Source organism: Bombus flavifrons, chromosome 8 (genome assembly GCF_040668555.2).
Source record: "Bombus flavifrons isolate JBK064 chromosome 8, iyBomFlav1_principal, whole genome shotgun sequence".
Lineage (NCBI taxonomy): Eukaryota > Metazoa > Arthropoda > Insecta > Hymenoptera > Apidae > Bombus > Bombus flavifrons.
Genome location: NC_138449.1, coordinates 14,281,185 through 14,306,758, shown reverse-complemented (window position 1 = coordinate 14,306,758; position 25,574 = coordinate 14,281,185). Strand labels below are relative to the sequence as shown.

General features: G+C 40.0%; 1 protein-coding gene across 2 annotated transcripts in view; it reads left to right on the top strand.

Annotated features, from left to right (window-relative positions):
* Positions 1 to 22,061, top strand: part of stum (mechanosensory transduction mediator stumble) — a 28,118-nt gene extending 6,057 nt beyond the window's left edge. The window contains exons 1-9 of one of the 2 annotated variants that reach the window (XM_069118388.1): positions 905 to 1,054; positions 1,222 to 1,283; positions 2,640 to 3,021; positions 3,321 to 5,154; positions 19,001 to 19,252; positions 19,437 to 19,653; positions 19,895 to 20,021; positions 20,119 to 20,313; positions 20,665 to 22,061. In XM_069118388.1, coding sequence (XP_068974489.1) covers positions 2,658 to 3,021; positions 3,321 to 5,154; positions 19,001 to 19,252; positions 19,437 to 19,653; positions 19,895 to 20,021; positions 20,119 to 20,313; positions 20,665 to 20,792 — 3,117 coding nt within the window. In that variant the 5' untranslated portion in view covers positions 905 to 1,054; positions 1,222 to 1,283; positions 2,640 to 2,657 and the 3' untranslated portion in view covers positions 20,793 to 22,061. Of the gene's footprint in view, positions 1 to 904; positions 1,055 to 1,221; positions 1,284 to 2,639; positions 3,022 to 3,320; positions 5,155 to 19,000; positions 19,253 to 19,436; positions 19,654 to 19,894; positions 20,022 to 20,118; positions 20,314 to 20,664 lie in introns of those variants that run through there. The other variant, XM_069118387.1, reaches the window with a different exon arrangement.
* Positions 22,062 to 25,574: the final 3,513 nt, after the last annotated feature.

Genomic DNA, 25,574 nt, shown 5'->3' with positions numbered 1-25,574 from the left:
GACAGAAATCTCATAAAATCCACTTTCTCAGAAGGAATTTCTCATCGCGAAGATTCATCGTTCCGCCGCGATATCGATCTTTTTTTTTTCATTCGACCATCGAGGAACGCAGAGAGTAGAAGCAGGAAAAAAGTGGAGTAAAGGAATCAGTCGAGGGAGTACATAGAAAATGTAGTTCAACAGCGTCACGGTATTGCGGTAATAAGCATGGCGTACCTAGCGAGACCGACGCGATCGAGTCGAGAATTCCCGCGTATGAGAGCGTGAATAAAACGCGTAAAGACTGGTGTCTGCTCGACGTGACCCGCTACAACTAGAGTGAGTAATTGTAATGTCGACGAATGATCACGGATGTTGCGCACGGAGTTGCTAATTGCCAGGCAACGGCGATTCTCGATCCGACTCGACCCTCGAGCGGAGAACGAATTATAGGAAGGATGAGTCTAGAAACGAGAAGAAGCCCTTTGATGTAACGTCAGAAATCTCGCTTGTTAGAAATGAATAGACGGATTGAATGTTTCAGGGAACGTTTTTTGCGCGACCTTCCGGAAGGTCCAGAGTCGAGTTTTTGTTCTTGCGTAGCCGTGCAGAACGAGGGGGCGTAGAAAATTTCGTGAGAATCCGGAGGATACGGATCAAATCGATTGCTATGCCAAATTGATAGAATATGGTTTTTGTTGGCATTATAGACAAATTCAGTAAATTCGAGTATTTTAATCTTATGTTGTTAGTCGGAAAATGATATTTTTGTAAATGTACGCTGTTACTATACGCTAATATTCATTAATACCTAATTATAGACTGTACTCTGTTTACTATACGCTATACGATTGTACGCTAATATTCACGTGACGCCACTGTAACGTCATCGGTTATAGAATAAGAAACGGGCTGTTCATTCTACGAATTTTTTTGGGAGCTATGTAATACAAACATTATTTGGATAATATGGATTCAAAAGTGGAAGAAAGTGGTTGTTTGTAGTTTTAGTAAATTATATCTCAATTATTCGCACCTGACAAGTCAGGAGTATCCAGCGCTAAAAAGATCAAACGTGATATCATTGGCGTTCCTCCGAAAATTTCTTTTAAGCGTTCCATTCCATTGAATATTCTACACAACGATGATCCTGATTGACACGAATATGAAACTCTAATAAACCGAAGTTTCATCGGCTAAGTTTAGACCAGAATTTTCTCTAATGGTTGTTTCATGTTTCAGGTGAGAGCGACAACGGATTTTGGCGTCCTCCGCATCTTGCTCGTCTGCATGAAGGACTCGAGGTACCGTGGCTTTCTTTACGTGTTTGACAATGCTTAAAGCTTCGCCACTTTTAAGTATTTACTCGGAGGTTCTCGTTCCAAGAGTCCGAAGTGTATTATTAAGTGAAACAGCGGTTGTTAAAGTGCCACCAGTTATTATTAACGCGCTCAGCGTGGTGTAGAACTTTGCTTGGATAGAAATGCTTCTATCAAAGTAAAAGGGAGTAGAAAGTTGACTTGCGCCAGCTTGTTGCAGCGATTGCTCGGTATCATGGCAAATATTATGCAGGGAGCTGAAATTATAAAGTCGAGAGTACGAAAACAACTTTGAGGGACGTTGAACCGTTTGCGGAGTACTGAATCAGCCGAGTAAATCGTGTTTCCACGATGTATTTAGACTTTTTGGATTAAACAGGATAAGGAGATTGTAAACTGCATTGTACATAGACTAGAGAAATCGCTTAGTATCTACGATTGCGCAGCCGAGGGAAGATCTACCAACAGATATATTCTTCGATTTTTATTTTCTCTATTTGGGCTATTTCTATTTAGAAACTCGTTTGGAAAAGTAGATAACGTATAGGGTGAGTCAAAATTACAATATGTTTCTGAAGTGACTTCTGCTAATTTATATGCGTAATCTATTTCCATTAAGTTACTATAATAACTCTATCTTACGCTTTTATACATTTTTATGCTATCATGGTTGTGTTTAACCGTTTCCAAATCAACATCATTCTTGCCGTTTAATTAACTTCTGAGTAACAATTAACGACTGAGTAACAACCCTAAGATCTTGCTCGATCTATCTGAAAAGGGGAGATCTCTTTCAACGTGCTTATCTTGCATCCAACCCTCTCAACTTCAACAAATGAAAAATAAAATAATTACGACCAAGGATTTCACGTCGTCAACGCTGCAACTACCATTCTTAGTACGTGTCCAAATATGCCGTGCCATAATTCATCGTACACTGACTTTCTTCAGTCATTTTACGTCTTTCATTTTCCAAGAATAGCGACGAGTGTACATAGTACGTACCGATCCAAAACCTAAGTGTCCTTCTCATGTTGATTTTAAAGTATCGAACTCCCTACGCACTCGATCAATATCATTATCATTATCTCCTTCACTTACTTGATGAATATTCGTTTCCAATTTTAATTTTACCCCCGATTTCGACCATATCCGATAAACGATATATTGACATTTACGTACGAATTAATCAAATTTACGACATTAATCAAATTCGCGACATTTACAATATCGACGATAGTGTACTTCTCAAAGATATTTACAATATCGTAGATATCGATAAGGTACTGTATTCTTTAAAAAGGCGACGAAAGAAGGATTCTCGTAACTTTCCCGTTACAGCTTCGGTGCCTCGAAAGGATGAGGCGGCTCGACGACGGCCATGTTCAACGACCGCCTCCGTTCAGGGTGCTCGCGGCATCCGATGGCAATTACCTGTCACCGAACGCGATTCCGCCACCGCCGCCGCGTGCACCCGAGCCGTATAAGATCGCGCCCTCCACCACGTCCTCCTCGAGGGCGCATCGTCGATCCAGCTTCGTTATCATCGCGGACTCGAGGCCCGTTTCCCCGGAGGCGAGGAGTCCATCGCCGCCGTTGGCCACTGGCAGGGTCTCGCCCTTTCGAGGACGTGGCTTTAAAGGACCACCGCCGCGATCTAAGTCCAGGCCGCAGTCTCCGGAATTTACGAATGCTCGTAGAAGAGGAAAAAACGAACGACGAGGTAAGTGTCGCGTGTATTGTTATTTTGGAAGCGTTGTGTGGAGTATCTGAAACATTGTTGTACGTCAATCGCGTTAAAGACAGAACTGGCGTGAATACACGAGTCGAATGTTACGAGAATTTATAAATAAATCTTATTCCTTATTCCTTTCAAATATTCTTCTCCGCTATGTTTGATACATCGAAACACGTATATCGAATATTAAAAGGATTTACGATAAAAGCATCGTTACTGGTTGCTATTCGTAGTGGGAAGAGCAAATGTTTCTTGTACTTCAACTGGAACTTGTACTTTTCCAGTTTCAGTGTCGCAACAGAACAACCCAAGAAGAAGCCTGATCCCGCAACCAACGCGTCAGCGTTCGACGTCTCTGAGCAAATCAACGGAGCGCCTTACCTCGCCGAAGCTGGGTCGTCGCGTGGATTCGCGCACTCGCTTCAATACGACGGATTCCAGGAATCGTTTGAACGCCTCTGGGAACAGTAGCAGCGTGGCAAACCTCGCCACCCGTCGACAAGCCTCGAAAACAGTCAGCAAGCTCTCACCGATTCAAGGAACTCCGACGAAACCGGAGAAAACGCCACAATTTAAGAAAAGAGATCGTTCGAAGGAATCCACGAGATTGTCGCCGGCGAAGCAGCAGAAATTTGCCGCGTCTCCATCGAGGAATGCTTGGAACGCGAAGAAACAAACGCACGAGAAGGTTTCCGTTCCAGGAAAAACGCAAGGCAAGGAGCGAGTGGTATCACCGTCGAAGATTCCGCTGAAAACGAACAGAGCCAACTCGAATGTCTTGAATCCAGCCAGATTCATCAATATCCCTAATCAAGCTAATGGCAAAAATAAAAAGGCTACCGATAAAGGGTCCAAGGAAGTTCGTATAAGCAACGGGCAGACGAACGAGTCCACTCAAGGCAGTAAACAGTCTGACCCAGGATCGAAAGGCTCTCAAGCTAACGAGAAGAATTCGAGTACGGAACAGTTAGCCGATCTGCATCTTATCGATCTTTTAAAACAAACTTCTAGCGCTACAGGTACGTCTAGCGTGGTGAACACAACAGCGACGACGGCTGTTCAACCGCTTCACATCGACGCCAATGCGGTTCTTATGGATAAAGAGATTTCCGAAAGGAAAAGTCAGTCTGAGAAAACGAAGAGCCAGTCTGAAAAGACGAAGAGCCAGCAAGATCTGTCTAATAGCAAATCTTCCAATTCATCGAACGATGAAAACATCGGCAAACAAGTCCAAAATTGTCAAGTTGCTAGTAGCGAGGATAATCGTCAGATCTCCAAATCGAACAAATCTAATGGCAACCATGGTCGAACGAAGGGTGGAACAGAGAGTAGAAACGATTCGCCAGTTCCTACCGAAAATGTTAGCGGTCACTCGAAAAGTAACAGTACCAGTCATTCGGTGAAAAGCATAAACAGGGTGATCACTGCTACGAACAACACTGGTTCGGCGACGCAGCGTTCGAACAAGATTCAGAATGCGGTGAACGATCAGAATACGAAGAATTTCAGGCCGAACGATCAGAAGATCGACGAATCTGTCTCCTTTCAACCCGTGTCAACCAACGTCCAATCAAATTCAACTAAAGCCAACGAGATCGAATCGGTAAACAGTTCCATCAGAAATTCTTCGGGTGCAGAGACTCAAAGGACAGCAGTTTCCGTCGCGAGTGCTTCTGTGAGACAGGAAGACGGGAGGACGATTTCGCGGTCCACTAATAATTCTGGAACGAAGATCGTAACGAATGCAACTACGGTAACCGTGAAAAGTACTTGCGTTTCCGTGAAAGGTACTTCTGACCAATCGACGATAGCCTCGAGGGCGAACAACGTGTTCAACGTGGTTGGTGCGGTGAGCAACGATGCGAGAAATGTAAATAGCGCCGGGATGAAAGCTCGTACCGATAATCACGGAAGTGGTACGTCCGTGAAATCGTCCGCGAGGGTGTCGATCGATTCCATCGAGACCGTTCGATCTACGGACACTGGGGTGAGCGTGGACACCGTCAGAGGAGTATCCTCGCCGAGGGAGAAAACTGGAATGCACGTGGTGAAAAGGCCGCAGGAGATCGAGACGTTAAGCGGGAACGTGGTGTACTTGGAGCAAAACGGCGAGCCAGCGTGAGTAGAATTTATAGCGCTGTATTTCATCGTTCACCTCGTAAATTATTCCTATGATCCTATGGAGGAAGATTCTGATTCTGGTCGTTTCGATAGGTTACGATAGGAAACACAGTTTAGTTATCTCGGGAATTAACGATAATAAGTAGACTGTGAATGTTCATGCATTTGTGAGAAATTTAAATATGCAAAAAGATATATGTAACATCCTATTCGATCGTTTCTTCTCCGAAGTACGTATTTGTAATTTGTTCTGAACATAAACAAATAATCGCAGACGCATATTTATTATAAAAACACGTTCAGATAACTAAAAGTTTGTTTGACTCGAATACTCGAATTTGTATACGAGTTTCTCCGAAGACTAATCGATCAACTCCACTTTTTCTAGATTTCACTATTTCATCAGATAAACGACCTGCGCCATAAGATTTTTCAAATTGAAATTAGGTTTTCAACGTTTGTATTAATTATTCGAAGATTGATATGGAACGTTTTCGCACTGTCGACTCGCTTAAAATTAGGTTTGAATCGATTACTCTCAAGGACTTAAAACTACCGCCACTTTCCACTTCGACCAACCGCGAAATTTCGACTCTGAACGTTTACTTGTAATTTTATTCCTTGATCTCACGGAATCGGATTTATATCGAGCCTGGCAGATATTAATCTGGAAAGATCCAGTGTGGGCACGACAGCTATTTATGCCGTCGGAAGCGACAATAAATCGCCGCGGATCCGATGTGGGTCCGTATTAAAGGACACGTTGTTAACGGAATATATGCAGAAGGTTGCGAGTGCTAGGGACAAAATAAACGCGACGGATAGGAAAATCGGCTTACACGGTCTGTCTGAAAAGTAATCAAACTTTTCTAAAAATAACAAAGCACAGGCAACCTCTGAGGGAAAGTTACATTGTTGATACATAGCCTGAAATATACACGGAGGAATGTATTAACATCTACGTAATCTATAGATCTACAATCGTATTTAAATAAAGTACGAAGGATCTGTTTTATATTTCCACTAAATGTCTCGTAGCTTCTGTATAAATTTTTACATTTCTTTCAAATTCTATCAATGTAATCACCACAGTCGGCTACTATTACAGCGTTAACGAAATTTCAAAATGTGCCGTATATCAGACACGATATATTCGTCAAAGCTTTCTGCAAGTATTCGAATACTTTCGCGAGTCGCTGTATTTCGCGAAGATCTACGATGTTTCTTTCATTCTTAAGAAGTTTAGTCATTTTTAAAACAGACCGTGTGTATGCTCCAGGGGTTGCAGCAACACGAAAACGAGGCATCATTCTCAATTAAAGGAATCGCGTTTCGCGATGAGTCGCGCAACGAAAAGAATCGCCTGCGGCTTCCGGCAGCAGAGTCACGAGTTACCCTAAAATGCTGGTTCGTGAAATCGTGCTCGAGCTTAGCGATACGCGCATCGAAATCCATTTTTCCATGAAATTGCCCCGCGAGATCTCTCATTATCAATTTCGAGGCGTCGCCGTGTAGCTAATCAAGCGAAAAGTAGGAAGACTTATCCGCAAATATCTGCGTTTATGAAGTAGCAGCGCTTCATTAAGGCCAGGTAATCGCGAGCAAGATCACGAAACGGTTACATTACTGCGCGGTTATTTATTGTTACGTTTTCCAGCACGTAGTTACCCTTAGAGTCCACCCCTGACTGTGCGTTTCCCTAAGCGAGAATTAATTGTTCTATATAAATGGCGGAGGAATATAGGTTAGCCTAGTAAACGATTCAAAGAGGTGCGAAGATCGTGTGTTTATTTAATTAATTTACTCTAAACACCGAATAATTATTAATCTTGAAGTATCGATTTAACGTTCAAATTGTTCCCTGTTCTTATTCTAACAATTGCACGATCATAATCGAAGGCTTTGCAGCAATGAAAGAGACAGTACGAATATTTAAATTATATTTATTGCAAGAAAACGGCAGGTACGAGTTTTATATTCAAAAGTGCGAGGGTTTGTAGTCGACTATGAATTCATAGCACGTTTCAAAAAGTGACTTGATTTCGGTTGATTTCGACTTGGTGTTTGTTAGTTTATCTCCTTCGATCGATGATAAAGTTTGGAAACCTTTGATCGTGGAAGAAGAAGATAGAAATCTTTAAAATCTTTACTTTTTGCGTGCGAAATACTTTTCCAAATATGCTAGATAAAGCGGTGAAAAATATTATCCACTAGAGAGTTAGGAAAGAATGGAAAATATGGTGGCGAAGGTTGGCGGTTAAACGGACGCGATTGAATTGTTCTACAACTGGTGTTTCCTAGCGAACATCATAGACAAGAGGGTCGTGCGGAAAACTTGGCCCATCGTAAGATCCACGGAGTTCCTTCACCCCGGCTAGTTATAAAGCACCACCCTTTCCAGTGGTCGATGCAACCAAGCTGGGTTTATCGATCCCATGGAGATTTACATCGCCACGGCCTGGCTCAAGGGAATTATAAATCAGAATTTCGAATCGCCTCGTTATACGAGCGTTGCTAATTAACTCGAATCGGTAGCGGTAGGAGGAAAGAACGAGGGAGGGGGAAAAAAAGAGAACGTCGAAAGCACGAGACTGTTAGACCGTGTCCATCATTCACGCCTCTGAACCATGATTCTTCCATTTTTTTTCCTCGTTCGATAAACTGCTTTTTGCACCGTGTCCGTTTATTAAAATTAATTGAAATTAATACAGAAAAAAAGAACAACTATTCCGAATTTGATTCGACCGTTTTCTTCCTTAATCTAGTACATTATGTAAATTTTCGAGCGTAGTTGTTCGAACAGTTTATACGAATATGTATATACCTTTGAATATTTTGCTTTAATATCAAATGTATTGCAACAACCGTTTTTTTTTTTTTTTTCGTATTATGAAACTTACATTAAGTTGCAGCTAAAGCGTGACAAAACTGTATAACTAGCAATGTCATAACTAAGAAGAACGCAACGTTTTACATTGATTTTACACTATACAGTCTTACGAGTAACACTAAATAAAACGTTACATCGTTGCGTATAGGACCTTCAAACTTCACGAACGCTTTCACGCGAAACATAAAACGTACATATATTCTATCGAAATACCAAAGTATTTTCGTTGACCTCCATTACGCTTCACGCGTATATTCTACATCATTCGAAAATGATAGCCATATCGAAATATCGTCGATCGTTAGCTCCAATTAATTCATCATTTTCCTAACTTTCGCGCGTATTCATAAAGCCCGGAGTAGCTCGTTAGTCAAGCGATTACAACGAGATTACATTCTTTTTAAGCGGCAGGCCACACGCGGAGCGTTCCGTAATCGTTTCGCGAGATTTTCTTACACTGGGCCACGTTCAAAGTGACTCAGAGAACCGCAATAGCGTGACGATGCTGCGTATAGTCTCGAACGTATACTGAAAACGTCTTTACAAACATGATCGTAGCAGGTCGGGAATCGCGATGGATTCTCTCGTAAAACGTTCGAGACCAACGTGGAACGATTCCATTGAATAATTCATCCAGGATCTCGTCCGGGCGTGTAGCGTTATTCATCGAACTAATTCTCGAGAACTGTAAATTGGAATTTTCGAATGAAAACCTCTGGCGACGCGATCGTTGTACTGTTATATACGTTATGTAGCTAGAAGTCGTAAAGTGTGTACAAGTATTTATTTCTTCTTTGATCGCTGATAAGCCATGGAAATTGTGTACGAAACGAAATTAACTTTTTCTAGTACGTCCGTAGGAAACTGTGACACTTCATATTTATGCAGATATGTATTACAAATGCAAACGTGTTACTTTGAACGTGTAATGGAAAACCCGAGGTGGAATTTAACGCGAAGCATAGTCAGTGCTGTAACGTTAATGGCGAGCTATTAATTTTGATCGCGAAGACAATCTTCCAACTATATTTAATCTTCCCTAATTCCTGTTTCGAACGAGCCACGCTCCACGCGAAAATAATTGCTCCCATCGTAATGACATTTAGCTCGATTAAGCGGTGTTTACATTAGGCAACATTTAATTATTCAACGTCGATCATGTAAATCAATCAGATTCTTTATTCATCCATTATCGTCAAATTGATCCAAGTAACAACCATAGTTGATCATCTACTAATCGTTTTACCATTTAAATCAAATGACATATTCGATTATCAATAGCCGAGGATAAAATGTTTACAAAATAAAGGAATATATCGAATAGCGTATCGCGTTCCACGCTTAAATATACTGCATGTAAAAGTACGCTTGTGAAAGAAAATGCGCATGAACTTTCATGCTTGTACGAGAAGATCATCGTACATCGCGATCTAAATCGATCCGAGTCGATTCGAACCGATCTTTCTCTCTGCTTATCATTAACGAAATACCAAGAACTCGCTAAGAACTCTGAAAATAATCTTCGCCAAACGCTCGACGTGCACAATCGTCTCGTTCGAACAGGGAACAGCCTCGTTCGGGTTGAGCAAATATTATCACGTCTATTATTAGTCGATGGTCTGCTCGGTGAACGGGATTCCTCTAAAAACACGATTACACGTGCACACCATTTCCGGCCTGTTGAACGTGAATGCAAGCTAGTTGGCGCGATCGATTCCATTTCGTTTTGTTGCACCAAATTCCATCGTATTGCGCTTCTTCACCGTGGCTATCGTTAGCAATGAAAAAGACGCTCGTAATTTCCATTCGTTTTTCCACGTTGACTTTACGTCACGTGTCAACCGGTTGCTTCGATATGGAGTGCCTCGATTCTTCGGGATCACCGAGATTCCACCGGTATGTTGGAGAGATTCTTTGTCGGACGTCGGGTCTCGAGAGACAAAATATGCTTTCGACTGAGATGCTCAAACACGCGACATTTCTTCACGGAAAATTCTTCGAACGCTGGACCACGTCCGACAATTTCTCGCGATGCTCCAGCTTCTTCCAAAGGATATATCTCTTCATCGAGAGAACAGTATTTGTGTTTAGTCACTTAGAATTAGCGGTTAGAATGTTAGTGCTTAGAATTTTCAGTATTTAAAATTTAGTTTCGCATTTATCTACAATTTATCTTCGTTTAATATCTTTAATGATTTTGAAACATACGAGAAACATCGAAATGCGATTTGGGGGAAGTCGAAGGAAAATCTGACGTAGTAGAATTGCGTAGAAAAATCTCATTTACAGAGACACGAGTTTGCAACTTGCTTGATTCGATGCATAAATCTGTTAATGAAATTTGTATTTGTTTAAACGAGCGACGGTAGATTTATGGTGGCGTATTACACGTGTGGATGCAGTTGGACAGCTGCGTGTTATTAAACGCCTTGGTTCTATGTTTCTTTTAAAATGCAAACTAATGCATCGTGCATATTGCAGTTAATCACTTGAGCGCGATAGTTCACGCGGCACTCAGAAGGGCAGCTCATTTCTACGGAAGGAAAGACGGAGATAAAACGAAAATGTGAACAATGTTTTACGCTTGACATTTCATATATTCAACGAAAAGGATCGATATTCTAGAATCTGCACGGAGATCGTTGTAAATAATACACGGGGTCTCTTAAATAACGCGTCACTTTATTCTTGTAACGATATTACTTGCTATTTTCTCCATATAAACGTCCCTTTAAGAGAAAAATTACGACATGATGAAAACAAGGAAACTGTGACTCTCAATGAACGTAAAATATTCTACGTCAAAGTTTTCTGTTATCGAAGCAATTGCACATGATTCACGTATCTGCAAATTACAGCGACAATAACGCGTGCGCGAGCCTACGGCCATTTCATTTAACAAGCTCCAAGCTATTTCCGTTTCCCAACCACCATTTTCTGACTCTCGTTCTTCTTTCATTCGACACACGTGTTTTATTCGATATTGGAAAATTAAAAATTATATTTCTCAATTTTCATATTACATCGAATAAGTGCAATTTACCTCGGACCAGACTTTACGCTGTAATTTCATGTTATAATTTCACTAAACACCGAACGATAGACAAACCCAAAAGAAACCAAACAGTTACATTTTACAGTTTCTATATAAACCAGACTCTGCGCTATAATTTCATTTCTGTAATTCCACCAAACACCCAAAAGTATACAAAGTGGAAAGGAATCGCAGAAACAAACCTTTTTACCTCAAAAATTCTTCTATATATAAAAAAGAAAGAAGTGATCATAAGATGATAAGAGTACATTAACGTTCATTTCTCTGTACTAATTTTTATCGGGAATCATCCCAAAAGTACACAAACTCAACAGAGATCACGACAAAATCTCTTTTCCTTCGCGAGCTCTTCAATACAAAACGAAATTACACGGATCAATCTGAAAAAGAAACCATGCGAGTTTCGATAGGTCGTGTGGAAACGTCGTGATTTGACGAATGATCTCGATTGCTCTCGCTACCTAACATTCGCTCACCTATATAATTTTTGATCGTCGTAGCGGATAATTCCTTTGTCCACGATACGTACGTGTATGTTAGCAGAACCAAAAATCGACGCGGACTACGCGGCTACGTGGATTGACCGACGAACGTTAAGCATCGCGTGCGGCCAAGGTCGGGCTCCAATTATACCTGTGTATTTCACTCACAGCTGCCACCCTCTTTGAATCCGGGTTTCTTCGTGCACACGGCTCCTCCATCCGGACGTTCGTCGCTCCAGCGACACGCATAGTTCGCGTCGTGATTTTTGGATCAGCTGGAAATAAGAGGAGACTGAAGGGTTGCGTGACAGGGAGATGAACTAGCCCTTCGTGTTTGGCCTACTTTCGCGCGACATTGACGTCAAACTGTTGGTCATTTATGATACCGTTTACCTGAACTCTATATTTGTTCACGTTTTTAATTGGTTTTTGTAAACAGCTATTTTTGAACTGTTGTTAATTACAATAGAATGTTGTGTATGGTATAACGAGTTTGATAAAATTGGATGTTTAAGCGGTAGGTTTAAAGGGACAAAGGTTCTACACTGTTAACGTTGTATTATTGCCGTGACTATGTAGCAGTTGTATAGGGATGAATGGCACAATTTGTATCCCTGTAAATTGCCTCTATTTGATTTCCACTTGAATAACGCCTGCGGTATGTAATCTTGTTTGAAACGACCTTTATTGATCAATTAAATTTCGTAGTATTCTCGTGAAATTAGTCTGTTTAGATGAATAGAATCGTTAGGGATGATTTGTTCAACGAGGGCAAGAAAGATCGTTTATTGATCCGAATAATGATCGATTGTTAGTTTTCTATTTACAATTACTTAGACCGTTGTCGACGTAGATTCTTAAACTTCATACTATTTCGGTATAAAACAGATATTCAAACGGGTTATACGATTTCTATGTTCTAAAAGTTTCAAAATCGTTCTCACTCGATAGATATTTATTCCGAATATTTGTTTCGAAAGGGAATAGTTTGGCGATGATAAATTGCCGATAAAAGTGTTATTCGCAATTCGACGTGAAGTTATTATAGCACAAAATATATTTCTAATTATCAGACATCGGCTGAAACTAATATAACTGCAACACACGTACATACATAATCGAGTAATTCTTTTCTATTTCATTTCTCTCACAAGCGGCAATTGCGAATTTAATTCCGAGAAGTCACGTAATTTCACGAATTCGTCGATCACCTGCAGTTTCTTCCAATTTTTTATTTAAATAGTAAAACGTACTATTTCGTCGCTAATGTTCACGAGTGGATTCGCATTCGAAGATCCGATTTCGCGTGAAAAATGAATGGAAACGGGCGGTCGGTACGCGAAACCGCAGAGCCATCGATTGTTTACTCGAATTTGCAATGCGATTAGGTTTTAGCCCCTGTTTATGTTAATTCGCCTCGTTCCCGCGTTAACTATCGGTCACGTAACGTAAAATAAGCCACGGTACGTGTAATTTCACTGCTTTCTTTCTTACAGTACACATAAACGAATGTTCCAAAAAGACGTCGCACCATAAAAACCATACTTTTTTAAGTAAACCCTACTTTCTGACTTCGTTGGAAGTTTATTCGACTTTACCATAGACTCGTCTATAGATTAGATTTTGACACAAAAGGTAAACTGTCGTCGGTCAACTAGAATTTTGTTAGGGTGCCTTGAAAATAGAACAAAAATATCTATTTCGGAATGATTACGTTTTTCTTCTTAAATTGTTGTACATATATCGTCTGATTATATTTTTCTGTGGATAGAAATTTAACTATGTAACACGAAAGAATGTTCTTTCAGCCGTAAGCGAATGGAACATCAAAGACACGAACGTATTTCACAAACCTTAGAAAAATACTTATTTCTAAATTTCTATTCTTTTCCCTTTTTTTTTAGATCCAATTTCATTTACCAAGAGAAAGTCAAAGAAAGTCGCGGAGAATCTCTTTCTATTTCTGCTCTACATTAATTAAGGAGGAACATCGAGTTGCATAACTGAAATACGTTATCTCGTTTCACCTGGTTCCTAACAGTTGCGCAAAGTTCACAAAGGAAAAGAGCAATTAAAGTGATACATCGCGGTCGTTTCGTTTTCTAATATATCACGAGGATATCCCCTGTTTCCTTTCTATTCAATTTTGATGCTGTTTGTAACTCCTAGTCCGATTAACTGCGCTCGTGTTAGCGTAATCCGACCGGTTCGGTTAAGCAAACAATTAACGCGGAGAAAGCGCGCCTCTCGTCTTTGCGAAATTTTTAGAAACAGCTCGCACGTTGAATTACGCTTCTAACCTCATTGTGAATGCTACTTTCAACGAAACTTTTCATTTTTCATTCCTGTATTCCAACGATTTTTGTAATTTAATTGTTGAAAGTTATCGAGGCTCAAAATCCTCCTTAACGTAGACGTAAATTTCTTTATTTTAAAAATCGAACAAATGCGATTGAATTCTTGTGCTTCTGTGCGAAATCCAGAGCTACGAAAATGCACAGCATGCATAATACGCAAAAAGATACAAAACGTGTGAATTAGCGTACTCCTCGTGACATTTACTGACATAAATCCTCAAGACATAAATTTCTATAAAAGCTTGCAGTCTACGAATGATATTGCGTTGGTATTAAAAGAAAAAATTTCGTTCCTAACTTTCACAGAAAATAATCTAAAAGATTCTAAATTTATTCGGTCGCAAGAGAGTCGGAGCATCTGTTAAAAATTCTAGGACAAAGTACACGTAGGATTAACGGCCTAGTTTCCAGGATAAAACGATGGCGAATCGCTGGTTTTGTCGGGCGCCACCGACAATTCTCTGCTCGCGACCAAGTGAAAGTAATAACAAGGTAATCATGTCGCTGAAAGTTGCTCGGAGGGTTAATGACGTCCTGGTTCGCGTACTGTATAAACTTTTAACAGCACGATTTTGGCGATTCCGTGTCGTAATCGCTGTGTGAATCGCTGCGCGGCTACGGTACGAACTTTCTGCACGGGGCTGTGCCAACTTTTAATGGTTTTGGTTAACGCGTTGCACATCGATGGTCCGACAACCGTGTTGCACGCGTTCCATCCGCGTTGTCAGCAAATTTTCAGACAGATGTAGCTAAAACGTCCGTGAACAGCTTTTATCGTAGTGGTTCTAATTGTGATACGCGTAATTAGCTTTCCGGGGCTGCGCGTGAAAGCGAGTAAATCTTCTAACAATAAGAACGAAAACGATCGAATCTTTTTATGAAAAAGTGTTAACGACAGAAATTGATGTGATGTTTCTTCCGCAAGAAGTACGTATAAAATGTCGTAGCTTGAACATACGAAAATCAGTGACTGTAACAGATGGATTATGGTGAAGCTTAGTAATTTATTATGTAACGTGACACAAAAATTTCTTACTTTACGAATTTATTTTTGTTATTTTATCTTATCTGCTTTAATCTTACCTGCCTATCATTTTATTATTCCGACTTATCAGTATATTTTTGCAACAGCATCAAATTACACATTTACGATAATTGAGCTGCTTTCTAGATTACGAACTACGAGCAAATGTTTCAACGAATCGTAACGTCTCTCTTCTCATCAATCGGTAGCTTTTACAAAAACATATTTTAGTCCTTCGATACGAGAAAATTTATCATCGCTCTTTATCGGTTCTCACATCTGAACCTTATAATCTCGCGATAAGGTAGAACGTTAACACAACAGAGGTACATCAAGCAAATTATTTTTCCGCGGTGCAACTTTTATTGAGACTAATCTCACAGATAATTTACATTTACTTCGCTTGTCGAGAGGTTTTATTTCGATTTGTTCGTTGCACGTAAATCGTCTTCTCCGTCTGTTGTGCAACTTTGTATTATGTTGTTCAACGTTCAGCGTCTCCTACGAGGTTTTCGAAAAGGATTAAGAAAATCGAATGCACCCGTATTTACGATTTCTATGGCGCCACGTGACCGAGTTTAGTACATCAGAACGCGCAGAATACAACGTTACATCAGATTTCGCATAATTCTCAGCACCGCATAATGATATGTTTTCTTACGTCACGGTTCCACAATTCGTCGTTTCGAAACATAGCTGTTATCGTTTGTGTTTTACGATCACGTAGGATTTTATTTTGGGATCGGCGATCGATCATACAAAATTTCACGCTAAGAAAATGTCCTTTACATAAAAATTGTATTTCGCAAGTGTGATGCGCAGCCTCGACATAGTCTTGAACTAAGTGATGACAGGTTTGACAGCATTTTGCAGACGTTTCGTCCGTCTCTCATTTTCCTAATTTAACCAGCTCGTTCTTCGATATCAAATTGAGAATACCCATTCGTGAAATTGCTATAAGAGACGAATTCAGAGGAGAACAGCAACGTAGAAACTTTTTTAACGATACGAGAAATTCTGTTTTACTTCTTGGATTCTTTTCTGTCGGTGTTAAAAAGTCTTCGAATTGATCTTAACCGAACTTTTTAAAGGAGAAAGTTCGCGTCCGATCCCTCAGGGTCTGCCGAGTAAAGCTGAAGTTCGCACGCACATTTCGCAAGGGTAACTCGCTAGTGAAAATGGATGCAATTAAAAACTTGGCGCGATTGAAACTTTCGTCACGAATCTACGTCTTGCGTTATCACGTGTTCATCGGTAATCGTAACACCGACATTTCATAATTACGATCCTCCTTAATAGAACCATCTTCGTTTATGCGAAAGAAACAAAGTACAAGACGGTCGTTAAAAGAACGGGGTTGATCGACGAAGAGGAAACAGATGGTCAAATGAAAGAGCCAACTACAAAGTAATAGCTTCCTGAAGAAAGCGACGAATCATCTACATAAGGATCGATGATCGTCGAATTCTTTTGCACAAAATGCGACATAAACAAGAAAAGGAGCTGAATCGTCAAACGTACGAAATCGGATAAAAAAGTCAAACTCACATATGCGTCAGAAAATAATACATTTCCAAAGAAAACGATGAAACGAACCTGAGCGATCGACGTTCCTCGAAGCCAAAGAAACCTAAACAACGAAACAAACCGTAAAGGAGAAAGGGAAAGAGAGTCACAAATAATCGAGTCACGAGAGCGCCATGCGAATAAGAAGAAAAGAGGAAATCCCCGTGGAAAGGAGGGAGGAGGAAAGTGGTCGCGTGGGCGCCTTGAAAAAAAAACGGCGATGTTAAGGTAAAGAACTTCAGCGTGGCCGGTATCGATTTCGCGGTCAACCGAAGCAAGTCGCCCTGTGGCTGGTCTCCTGTACGTGTAAGTAATGCAGTGTCGGTGGCGAAGGAGAAAATCTTTGCGTGACCGGCTCGCTGGCCAGCAACGGCTCGGCGACCCTCTTTGCCTCGCCACCCTTCGTCCTCCGAGGTCCGTCCAACCCCCGAAGACTGCGGCACCTGCAATCTTCGTGCGACACACGAGTCGAACCGCGATGCTCGTTCGCCGGCTTGAACCTCGCACAGAACTCGCTGTAGAATTTCTTCACGCGTACTCGTGTTCCTTTCGTATCGATCCACGAACCTCGAGATCATCCTCCGTTGTTATCTTCGTTCCCGTCTCGCCGTGAATTCGCCGCGTTTCCGCTCGGCTATCGATCACCGCATCGCCCTGTTGTACTTTAGACGGTCCAACGAGGAACGAATAGAACTACGAACAGAGCAGGTAAGATATTTCTCTTCCGCGTACGTTCAACCTTTTGGTGATTGGCGGAGGGATTCGCAGATACTCGAAACAGACAGGGTACAAGTAGTAAGACGTGAGAATTTGACGCACGTTGTTCCATCGGTGATCGATGAGACTCTTCGCGTAATATCCTGTTGCGTAGATTTATTGGAAGTGTGAATTCGTGGACGAATGGGTTGGAAATCGATCGACGTTTGTATCGTTTTGTAGTGGAAATGGAGGAGGTTCGATTTCGAGGTTGATGCAGAGAGAGATGACTAATTGCGGAAGGTTCTGTGGGAAGACGTAGGCGAAATGGTAGTCAACGGATAGATAATTCATTAAATCGTACACACAGGACGTTTCTAATATTCTTTATGATGCCATTGACAGTCGTTGTTCTTTGAATCTTTTGTTTTCGGTCGATCGAATACAGTTTAGTTCTTGAGTGGTTGCAGAAATGTTATTGATAATTTCAGTTACTTTTGTAGCTCTTCGATTTTAAAAGTAGGTTTCTCGAGAATAGATTTGCACGGAGGAAGAATCTTCACGTTAAAACGAATCGAATTTACGGAACGTTTCAGCGTATGCGTGTCTCGTGCGCGGCGAACGTGTCTGACTAGCGCGGTGTACATTCACTGGGAAACACTCGATGTCATCAGCACAGTGGAACAAGCTCGCTCCAAATGTTGCCATTATAGGCTACAAATATAAATAATCAGACTGCGGACATTTCTGCATTTACAGGAAATCGAAGGGTGTAGAAATGTATGAAATATTCAAAGTAAATATTCGCTATAATATTTAGCGAGCAAATCTTTATTTAGGTTTGTCTACCGATATGAAACTGCATGAACATCCACGGATTGAACATTGTTATTAATAAATTCCTACGTCGTATAAAAAGAAGAAATGCAATTTTTCAGAGTGCTAGTAGAAAATTGCATTCGCGTTAAATATTAACTGCCCTGGTATTAACTTAACGCTTACCAGATCGCAACTGTACTCAACCTTCCATTTCTAAAACCTACACGAGAAGAAGAACCGCAGTTTTTAAATATCATTTAAAACCATGTTAAATATCAATTAGCCTAATATCGACAAATCAATCAATTTCGGAAAACTTTCTGATCCCCAAACGCATTAAAAAGGAAGAAGCAATATTTTCCACGGTGTTGATCTTATATTAGGTTGTCCAAAAAGTGTCTTTCTTTTACAGACCCGTCTTTTACAACGATGCATCTTTACGCAAACATGAAACCTAATCTGTCGAACGTTGTGATCTTTACTTTGATAGAACAAAATGGGATCACACGTAATTCGATTAAAATAATATAAAATGGAAAATGTGCATCGATTATTTCCTTATGAAACGAAAGAAACTTTTCGGACGACCTAATATAATACACCACGTCGCTCGCAATATCGACAAATCGCTCAAAGTGCAGCCAAAGTCAAAGGAAACGAAAGCCTACTAATTCGAAAATCAAACAGCATTCGATCCCTCGTTCACCAATTCCATCCTGCGGTATCAACTTCACCTCGACCTACATTCAGCCTCTCGCGAGTATCCTTGAGGAATACGACGGCTGCCAGGTGGAAAGTAGCGCTGGTCTCGTTCGTTTGATAGCGTCACGATCCATCGACGCCTGTCATTCTCTTCTTAATCGACGCCGAAGGCCCCTTTATCGCGCTGAATCGATCGAACAGCCGTTTTTAATAATGCTAACAGCACGGGGCGCGGCTGCCTTTCGATTACAGGGTACTGGCAGCGGCGAACGGCGTTGGCGAACGTGCCCCTGACAGGCTTCTTACGCGCTGGAAGAGGTCCCTGAGTCGTTGCTGCGAGTGTTGTCCAAGAATGAGGTGCTTGGCGTGTCGTACGGACCCCAAGGGTCTTACCTGGCCCGGAAACCATGCCAGGAGCACTACGTTAGTGAACAGGAACGAGCAACCCCTGGCAAGGGACAATGTGCCTGCTGGCTGCTGGCCTAAATTCAAGAACAGATGCAGGTACGAGAGTTATGGTCTGTTTTTTGTCGTTTTGGATATTCTTGAGGGAGATTCTTTACGTCAAATTGAATTGTAGAATGTATTAGAAGTGGAACTATCAGAGCGATCAAGATGATTGTTGAATTATTAAATTCAATTTGATTATCAGATTATCAAATTGTGATATTTGTCTTGCTTGTATTAGATGCAAACGACTGAAGGAAATGAAATGTTGCTCAAAAAGATCGAGGGTTGCGCCGGCCGAGGCTACAGTCTGCTGTCCTCCGGAAAGAAGATTCGGCGCTATTTGCCGTCGTTTGTTCGGCAACTGCAAATGCAAGCGGAACGCTGATGCAGAACACGCAAGAAACATACGTGCCAAGCACAGTCTTACCAGCGTAGCACCGCCCCCGTTATCGGAGGTAACGCACGAATGAAAAATAAAACAGCAGGGAGTAACCGGAAGATTTAAATTTAAAATTCAGAATTTTAATAAAAGATATTGGACTCTTAAGTCTGAAATTTACAATTTTAATAAGAGATATTAAATTCTAAACTTGTACATTTTAATACGAGATATTAAATCCTTAAATTTTAAATTCTAATAAAAATTGAAATATCGATGTCGTCTAACAATTTTCTTTTCTTTTTATCCAACGATAGGAACCAAAAGCTAAAATACCGGATGTCCTGGTAGAGCACAATTCCTTGATGCGTGGCGCTATTCCTTGTCTGCCAGTTCCTCTTGCTTGGTTTTGTCTCGTGTGGAACGTTCTACTGCCTGGCACTGGTAAATAATATCTTACTGGTTAAAAGAAAAAAAGAAAAAAAAAAGAACAATAAAATTTTTAAATAAAACAATAAAATGGAAAAACGTTATATTTCAGGCACGGTATGGAGTGGGATTTTCAATTTGTGCGCCGGGCAACCGAGATTCTCAGCGGTGGCTGGAGTGAAGTCGAGACTAGGCGCGTTCGTTGTGAACCTGATGGTCGGGGTGGGTCAATTATTCACCGTTTTATTCTGCCTAGTTGGGTGGGGCTGGAGCATTTGGTGGGGCGTCACTTTGGTCCGTTTAGCGAGTAAGTAATATTAACCATCGATCCAAAATCAACTGAATCGTTCCGTGGTAGATAAACCAAGGAATTTCGTGTTCTCTTAATGAGTCATAATTCAGTCGTGGAAAAAATATGATGTCCACGTTAAAAATGGATTTAACCTCGTTCTTTCCAAGAAGGAGCAACCACTTTCCGAGATAAGAGAAAATTAAACTTCTATAATTTAACATGTGACTCGGTTAAAGAACTCTATTTTCTCTCGTCACTTCTCTTCCTCGTAATATTACCTATAATTGAACTTTAGAATAGAATAACTAGATTTGACAAGGTGCAGTTATATTTATTTTAGATAAATAAATGTTTCTGTTTTTGAAGGGAAGTACAAGAGGTTCAAGGCTTCCGAAGCAGTCAACAACGATCCGGAAGCGAGGGGTGGAGAACCAGCGGCTCTGCCCCCCGGTGTACCGAGTCATGTGTTGAGGGGGATGGAACGGGCGCGATAACCGAAGTCCTCGCCACAGATTCCGCGGGAACGTTTTTATATTTCGTCTTAGCGATTCTTCACTACGTGCCTTCCCGAAAGCTGCGAACAGAAAACGAAACTTTTTTTCGCTTGGTGGACTCGTACGCTAAGGATCCGTTTAAAACAAAAGAGAAAAAAAAATAGAAAAGCGAAGAATTTTTTCCACGGTCCATAGATTATTGTACTTTTACGAAATCGTAAGAAATACATCGGACGACGCATGTAGCTTTGTTTCGCGGCAAATGAAATTCGAGGCAATTTTCTCGTCGGAAAATTAATTCGCGAAAGGAGAATAACATTGGTACAGAAACATAAAAATGGAAAAGAAAACACAGAGAAGAAATAAAAGACGACGTTACGTGGTTGTTCGCGATCGAGGAACGAAACGAAGTTCTCGGAAATTAATCGCTTTCAGTGAAAGCATACCTATTCGTGGCGTTCTTTCAAAATGTACTCGTTGCGTCGAACGGAAATTGCTTTTTATTTTCGCTCGTCCTTTCTTCCGTGCTCACAGCGGCGATACAGCGTTTTTAGTCTTTTCTTTTTTTCTTTTTCTCCATTTATTGTATTTTTATTCCGAAATGAGAACGTCGAACAAACGTTTCGCGGTAGAAATCAAAGAAGAAAAACAAAGCATGTAACCTTACTCTCTCTTTCTTTCTTTCTCTCTATCTCTCTCTCTCTCTCTCTTCCTTTCTCTCCCTCTCTCTCAGCCTCGTTCAAAGGTATTTTTCTTTCCTACGTCGATGGAATAAATACGTTTTGAAAAAACGCACTTTATATTTTTACAAGCGCAACACATATTATATGTATACATACATTCATATATTCAACTATCCGACTTATTCAACTTACAACTAAAAATCCTTGTAAATATGAAAATATATTACTTACATCGGTTTTTAATCTAATCGCTGCTTCTGGAATTGTTCCCTCCTTTATATCCCTTAATCGCAGTGTAGAGAAGATTCTATGGTATTTTGTTTCTTTTTTTTTTTATCATTTTGATCTATAGACAATAGCATATGGTTTAGTACAATATCCGATTATTGTCGCAGTGAATTTTTCGTTCGAAGACTATATAAGCTTCTATCGATCATCTGGAAAGTTTATTTAAGAGTTACATTTAGCAAAAGCATCGAAGGAGTATAACGAGTCCTACGTAGCATAGTGACGATTTAAAACAGATTTCCTGTGTGTTGCGTTTCGTCTGAATAATCCGTTGCAGTGTCGTGTGTTGTGGTCTAGTCCTGTGTAGTATAACTTTTCAGACGTGTAATCGATATTGAAAACGCTCTAAACACTTAGCTCGATTATTTCAATTCCATGGTGTCCAATCGTTTCGAACTTCAACTTGAAAATTTTAGAAATGTTACATTTCAGATCAACAACTCTACATGAAAAATTCAAAAAGTTCGAATTTTAACTTCCAATATTCTCGGCTCTCCACTTTCAAATTGCAAATCGTTTGTTTGGAAAATTTCGTTGCAGATTATCCGAAGGATGGAGATGTTTTATACTTTTCCTTCAAGGACCGTTCCATTAACATAAACTCAATAGGATATTTCCATACGAAACGACGCGCGCAAAGTGGATCTTCTGGTCGTAACACCACAGAATCGGACTGGTTCTTTCGAATATTAAACAATTTCCAATGGATAATCACTGCATGCTATAATGTAAAACGTGAAAACGAGAACATCGGTGAATGTTCGGTGGTTGATTTTCGTGCGGTAGAGAAAACGAGACACATAACGGTCGACTGTTGAAAACGTGCGCATGCTTGCGGCCAAGATCTAGCGAATAAACTACTAATAAAAGCTCGCGCGAATCGATTGCATGCACAAGCAGCTCTATTTCAAGCAGTCCTTATCAAGATCCCGTTATTTTCGCTTTATCGAAGGACTCAACCGGCCCAGTCTAGTTTCTTACAACGTTTTACGCGTTTCATCGTGATAGATACGCTCGCAGTTTGTCACCCTTAACGTGCAAATGTTTATCATGTTGATAGATGGTCGAATGATCGAATCGACGTGACTTGGTGTGAAATCAGTTCAAAAAAAAAAAAAAAAAAAAGAAAAAGAAAAAAAGGAAAAATAAAGTGATCGTGTATCGTGTTAGGAGAATTTGGTGGTTTTAACCAAACAATACGTATATTTGTATGGTATAATTTTTTAATAAGACCGTCTATGATAAACCGTGGATCGGTGTCGTTGGCTCGTGAATGACCTGTAACTGTTACTGTGCGCTAGATTACTTGGTTTTAAAGTTCGCTTCAGTCTAGTTTATACGCTATGTTTTACTAAAGATCGTTAATGTCATTTATCGTGTAAAATATAGGATACGAATTGAAATTAGGTGCTCCAATTTCATTCCGATGACTCTAATTAGATAATTCAATTCAAAATTTTACGATCATTTATAACAATGTCAGTCGATGGTTAAACAAATGATTAAATTTTAGATTACGTTTCCTCTTGATAACTTTAAACTCGATTCAAATTAAATACGTTTTGTTGAAGCAATTTCGAAAGTAATATTCGTAAGAAAGAAAGCATAATCGGATTAAAGAACATTTTTCTCCAAGCATTTGATGAATTTGTAATTTGTTTCGACCAACACCGTACACGGGAAGTCACACGCGATCGTATGGAAATTCGATGTAATTTGTGGCAACGTTTTAAGCAATAAAGTGTTCGGATTTGTCGTGTATTTCCACTGGGGAATCGCACGAGTCATCTTATCGTGGCGTTTGCGCAATGATATTACGTGAAAATTGAAACACAATGTTGTTTCCACGACTTTGCGCCACTTTATACCCTCGCCTTGGGGAATTGTCAACGAAAAATAGAACAGTTGGAATTATGTGAGGCGCGTTGCATTGTATTCCTTTGTCTGCAAGCTGGTGGTGATTATGTGACAAAGATAGCGTAATTCAGTGTTGAAATTCTCAAACGAAAACGTCGAGAATTAATCTGTTTGGGTTTCATTCGGAAATATTTATTATCTTGGCTTTTTTACGGATTAGTAAGGAATATCTTTGAAGGATTTTCACGTTTCCTCTTGTTGTCGTCTCACATGGGAAGTCGTGGGAATAAAATAGAACTAAAAGTTGTATTCGTAAATGACAGGTTAAGTATTTATACTTGACGATGGAAAGTATTCGTTTGGTGAAATTTCGTAACGAAACAATAACATTTGCATATCCGGTTGTAACAAACGTACGATAAATTAAAAAAAAAATATTTGCTCGTAAAATATATGACGATCGACGAATAGTAACGAATAGAAACGAAATTTTCTCGATAAATTCGTTGTTTTACATTTCGCTTTAAACGACATTTTCGTGCTAATTTAAACTTCCAAATTCAATTTCAACTAGGATACATAGTATATTATTTAAAGCTTTTACATTTAAAACTTAATATTATCTATTTCGACAATTGCTCGCGGAAATGATAAAAAGTATCTACTAACCGCGAAGTACAACACGATTGAATCGGTCGTTTTGAAAACAAAATAAAAATCAAAAGTTCATCGATTACTCGCGTAACTATGTTTCTAAACAAATAACAGTTTGCAAGTAATTTCTGTTCACTTTTTAAATATAAATCTAGTACAAAGAAATAGGAACAAAACAGATTGTTTATCGAGTAGACCTCGGTGGAAAATCAGGTCGTTCTCGAAACGATCGATTCCATTCGTCAACCATAAAAAAGTAAACAATAACTTACAATAAACGAGGATCAAAAACAGAAATTAACAAACCATGGTCGTGAACCGGAGATGGCGATGGTTGACACACGGTATCATTTGCAAATCTCGGAGGGATTAAAATTATTGTATCTTTGAGTAGTAAAGGTATATATATATATATATATATGTATATATATACACATATATGCATATAATATGCATGGTATATGGTGTGGGTGTCAATGAATCGAGTCGCTGACGCTGAATATATTGAGTAGTATATGTTTTAATGATGTGACTCCATTAATATGTCAATATGCACAGGTAAATATTTCTTGTTATTATATAATAGAAGTGTTACAGTGTGTAATGTGATACGATAATAAATTTAATAGTAATCATATTATAATTAAGAACTTAAAATAACTCTAAAGGGTAAACTACATCACTATCGGCTAGCGACTATTTAGCGATAATAATAGCCTACCATGTCTTTTACTAGCGGCGCTCAGTGAGTGTGCTCTTTTCATTATTCTTTCTTTTTTTATCTTTTTCAACATACCTTTCATTCTTCTTTCTCTCTCTCCCTTTCTCTCCCACTCTCACATTCTTCCTCTCTCTCTCTTTCTCTCAACGTGTAATTATTATTCCTCTGTGCTCGATGTTCCTTTCGTACCTATGTTGTTCTCTCCCAAATATTCATTTCTTTTCTTTTTTTCTTTCATGTATTTCCTGTAACTCGTCGTTCGTTTCACTGCCTTTTTATCGTGTCCCTTGCAACCTGTCGCTTCTACAAACATCAACCGATTCATTCCAGCTGCTTTTCACGTCTCTGTCCACGTTTCCTCCGCCTTCTTTTCGCTCGCTCGCGAACGATATACCAGTCCGTATTCCCGGTTTTCCTCGTCGATTACTCTTCCGCATCGTTCGACCATCCTAAAACCGTCCGATCGACGAATCTCTCGCGTACGATTGAAATAGAATGAACAGCGTACGCGAGAAATTCACCAACGAGTATCTATAATTTAGAATGATTTCCTTAAATACGCGTTTCGTTCGAAACGCA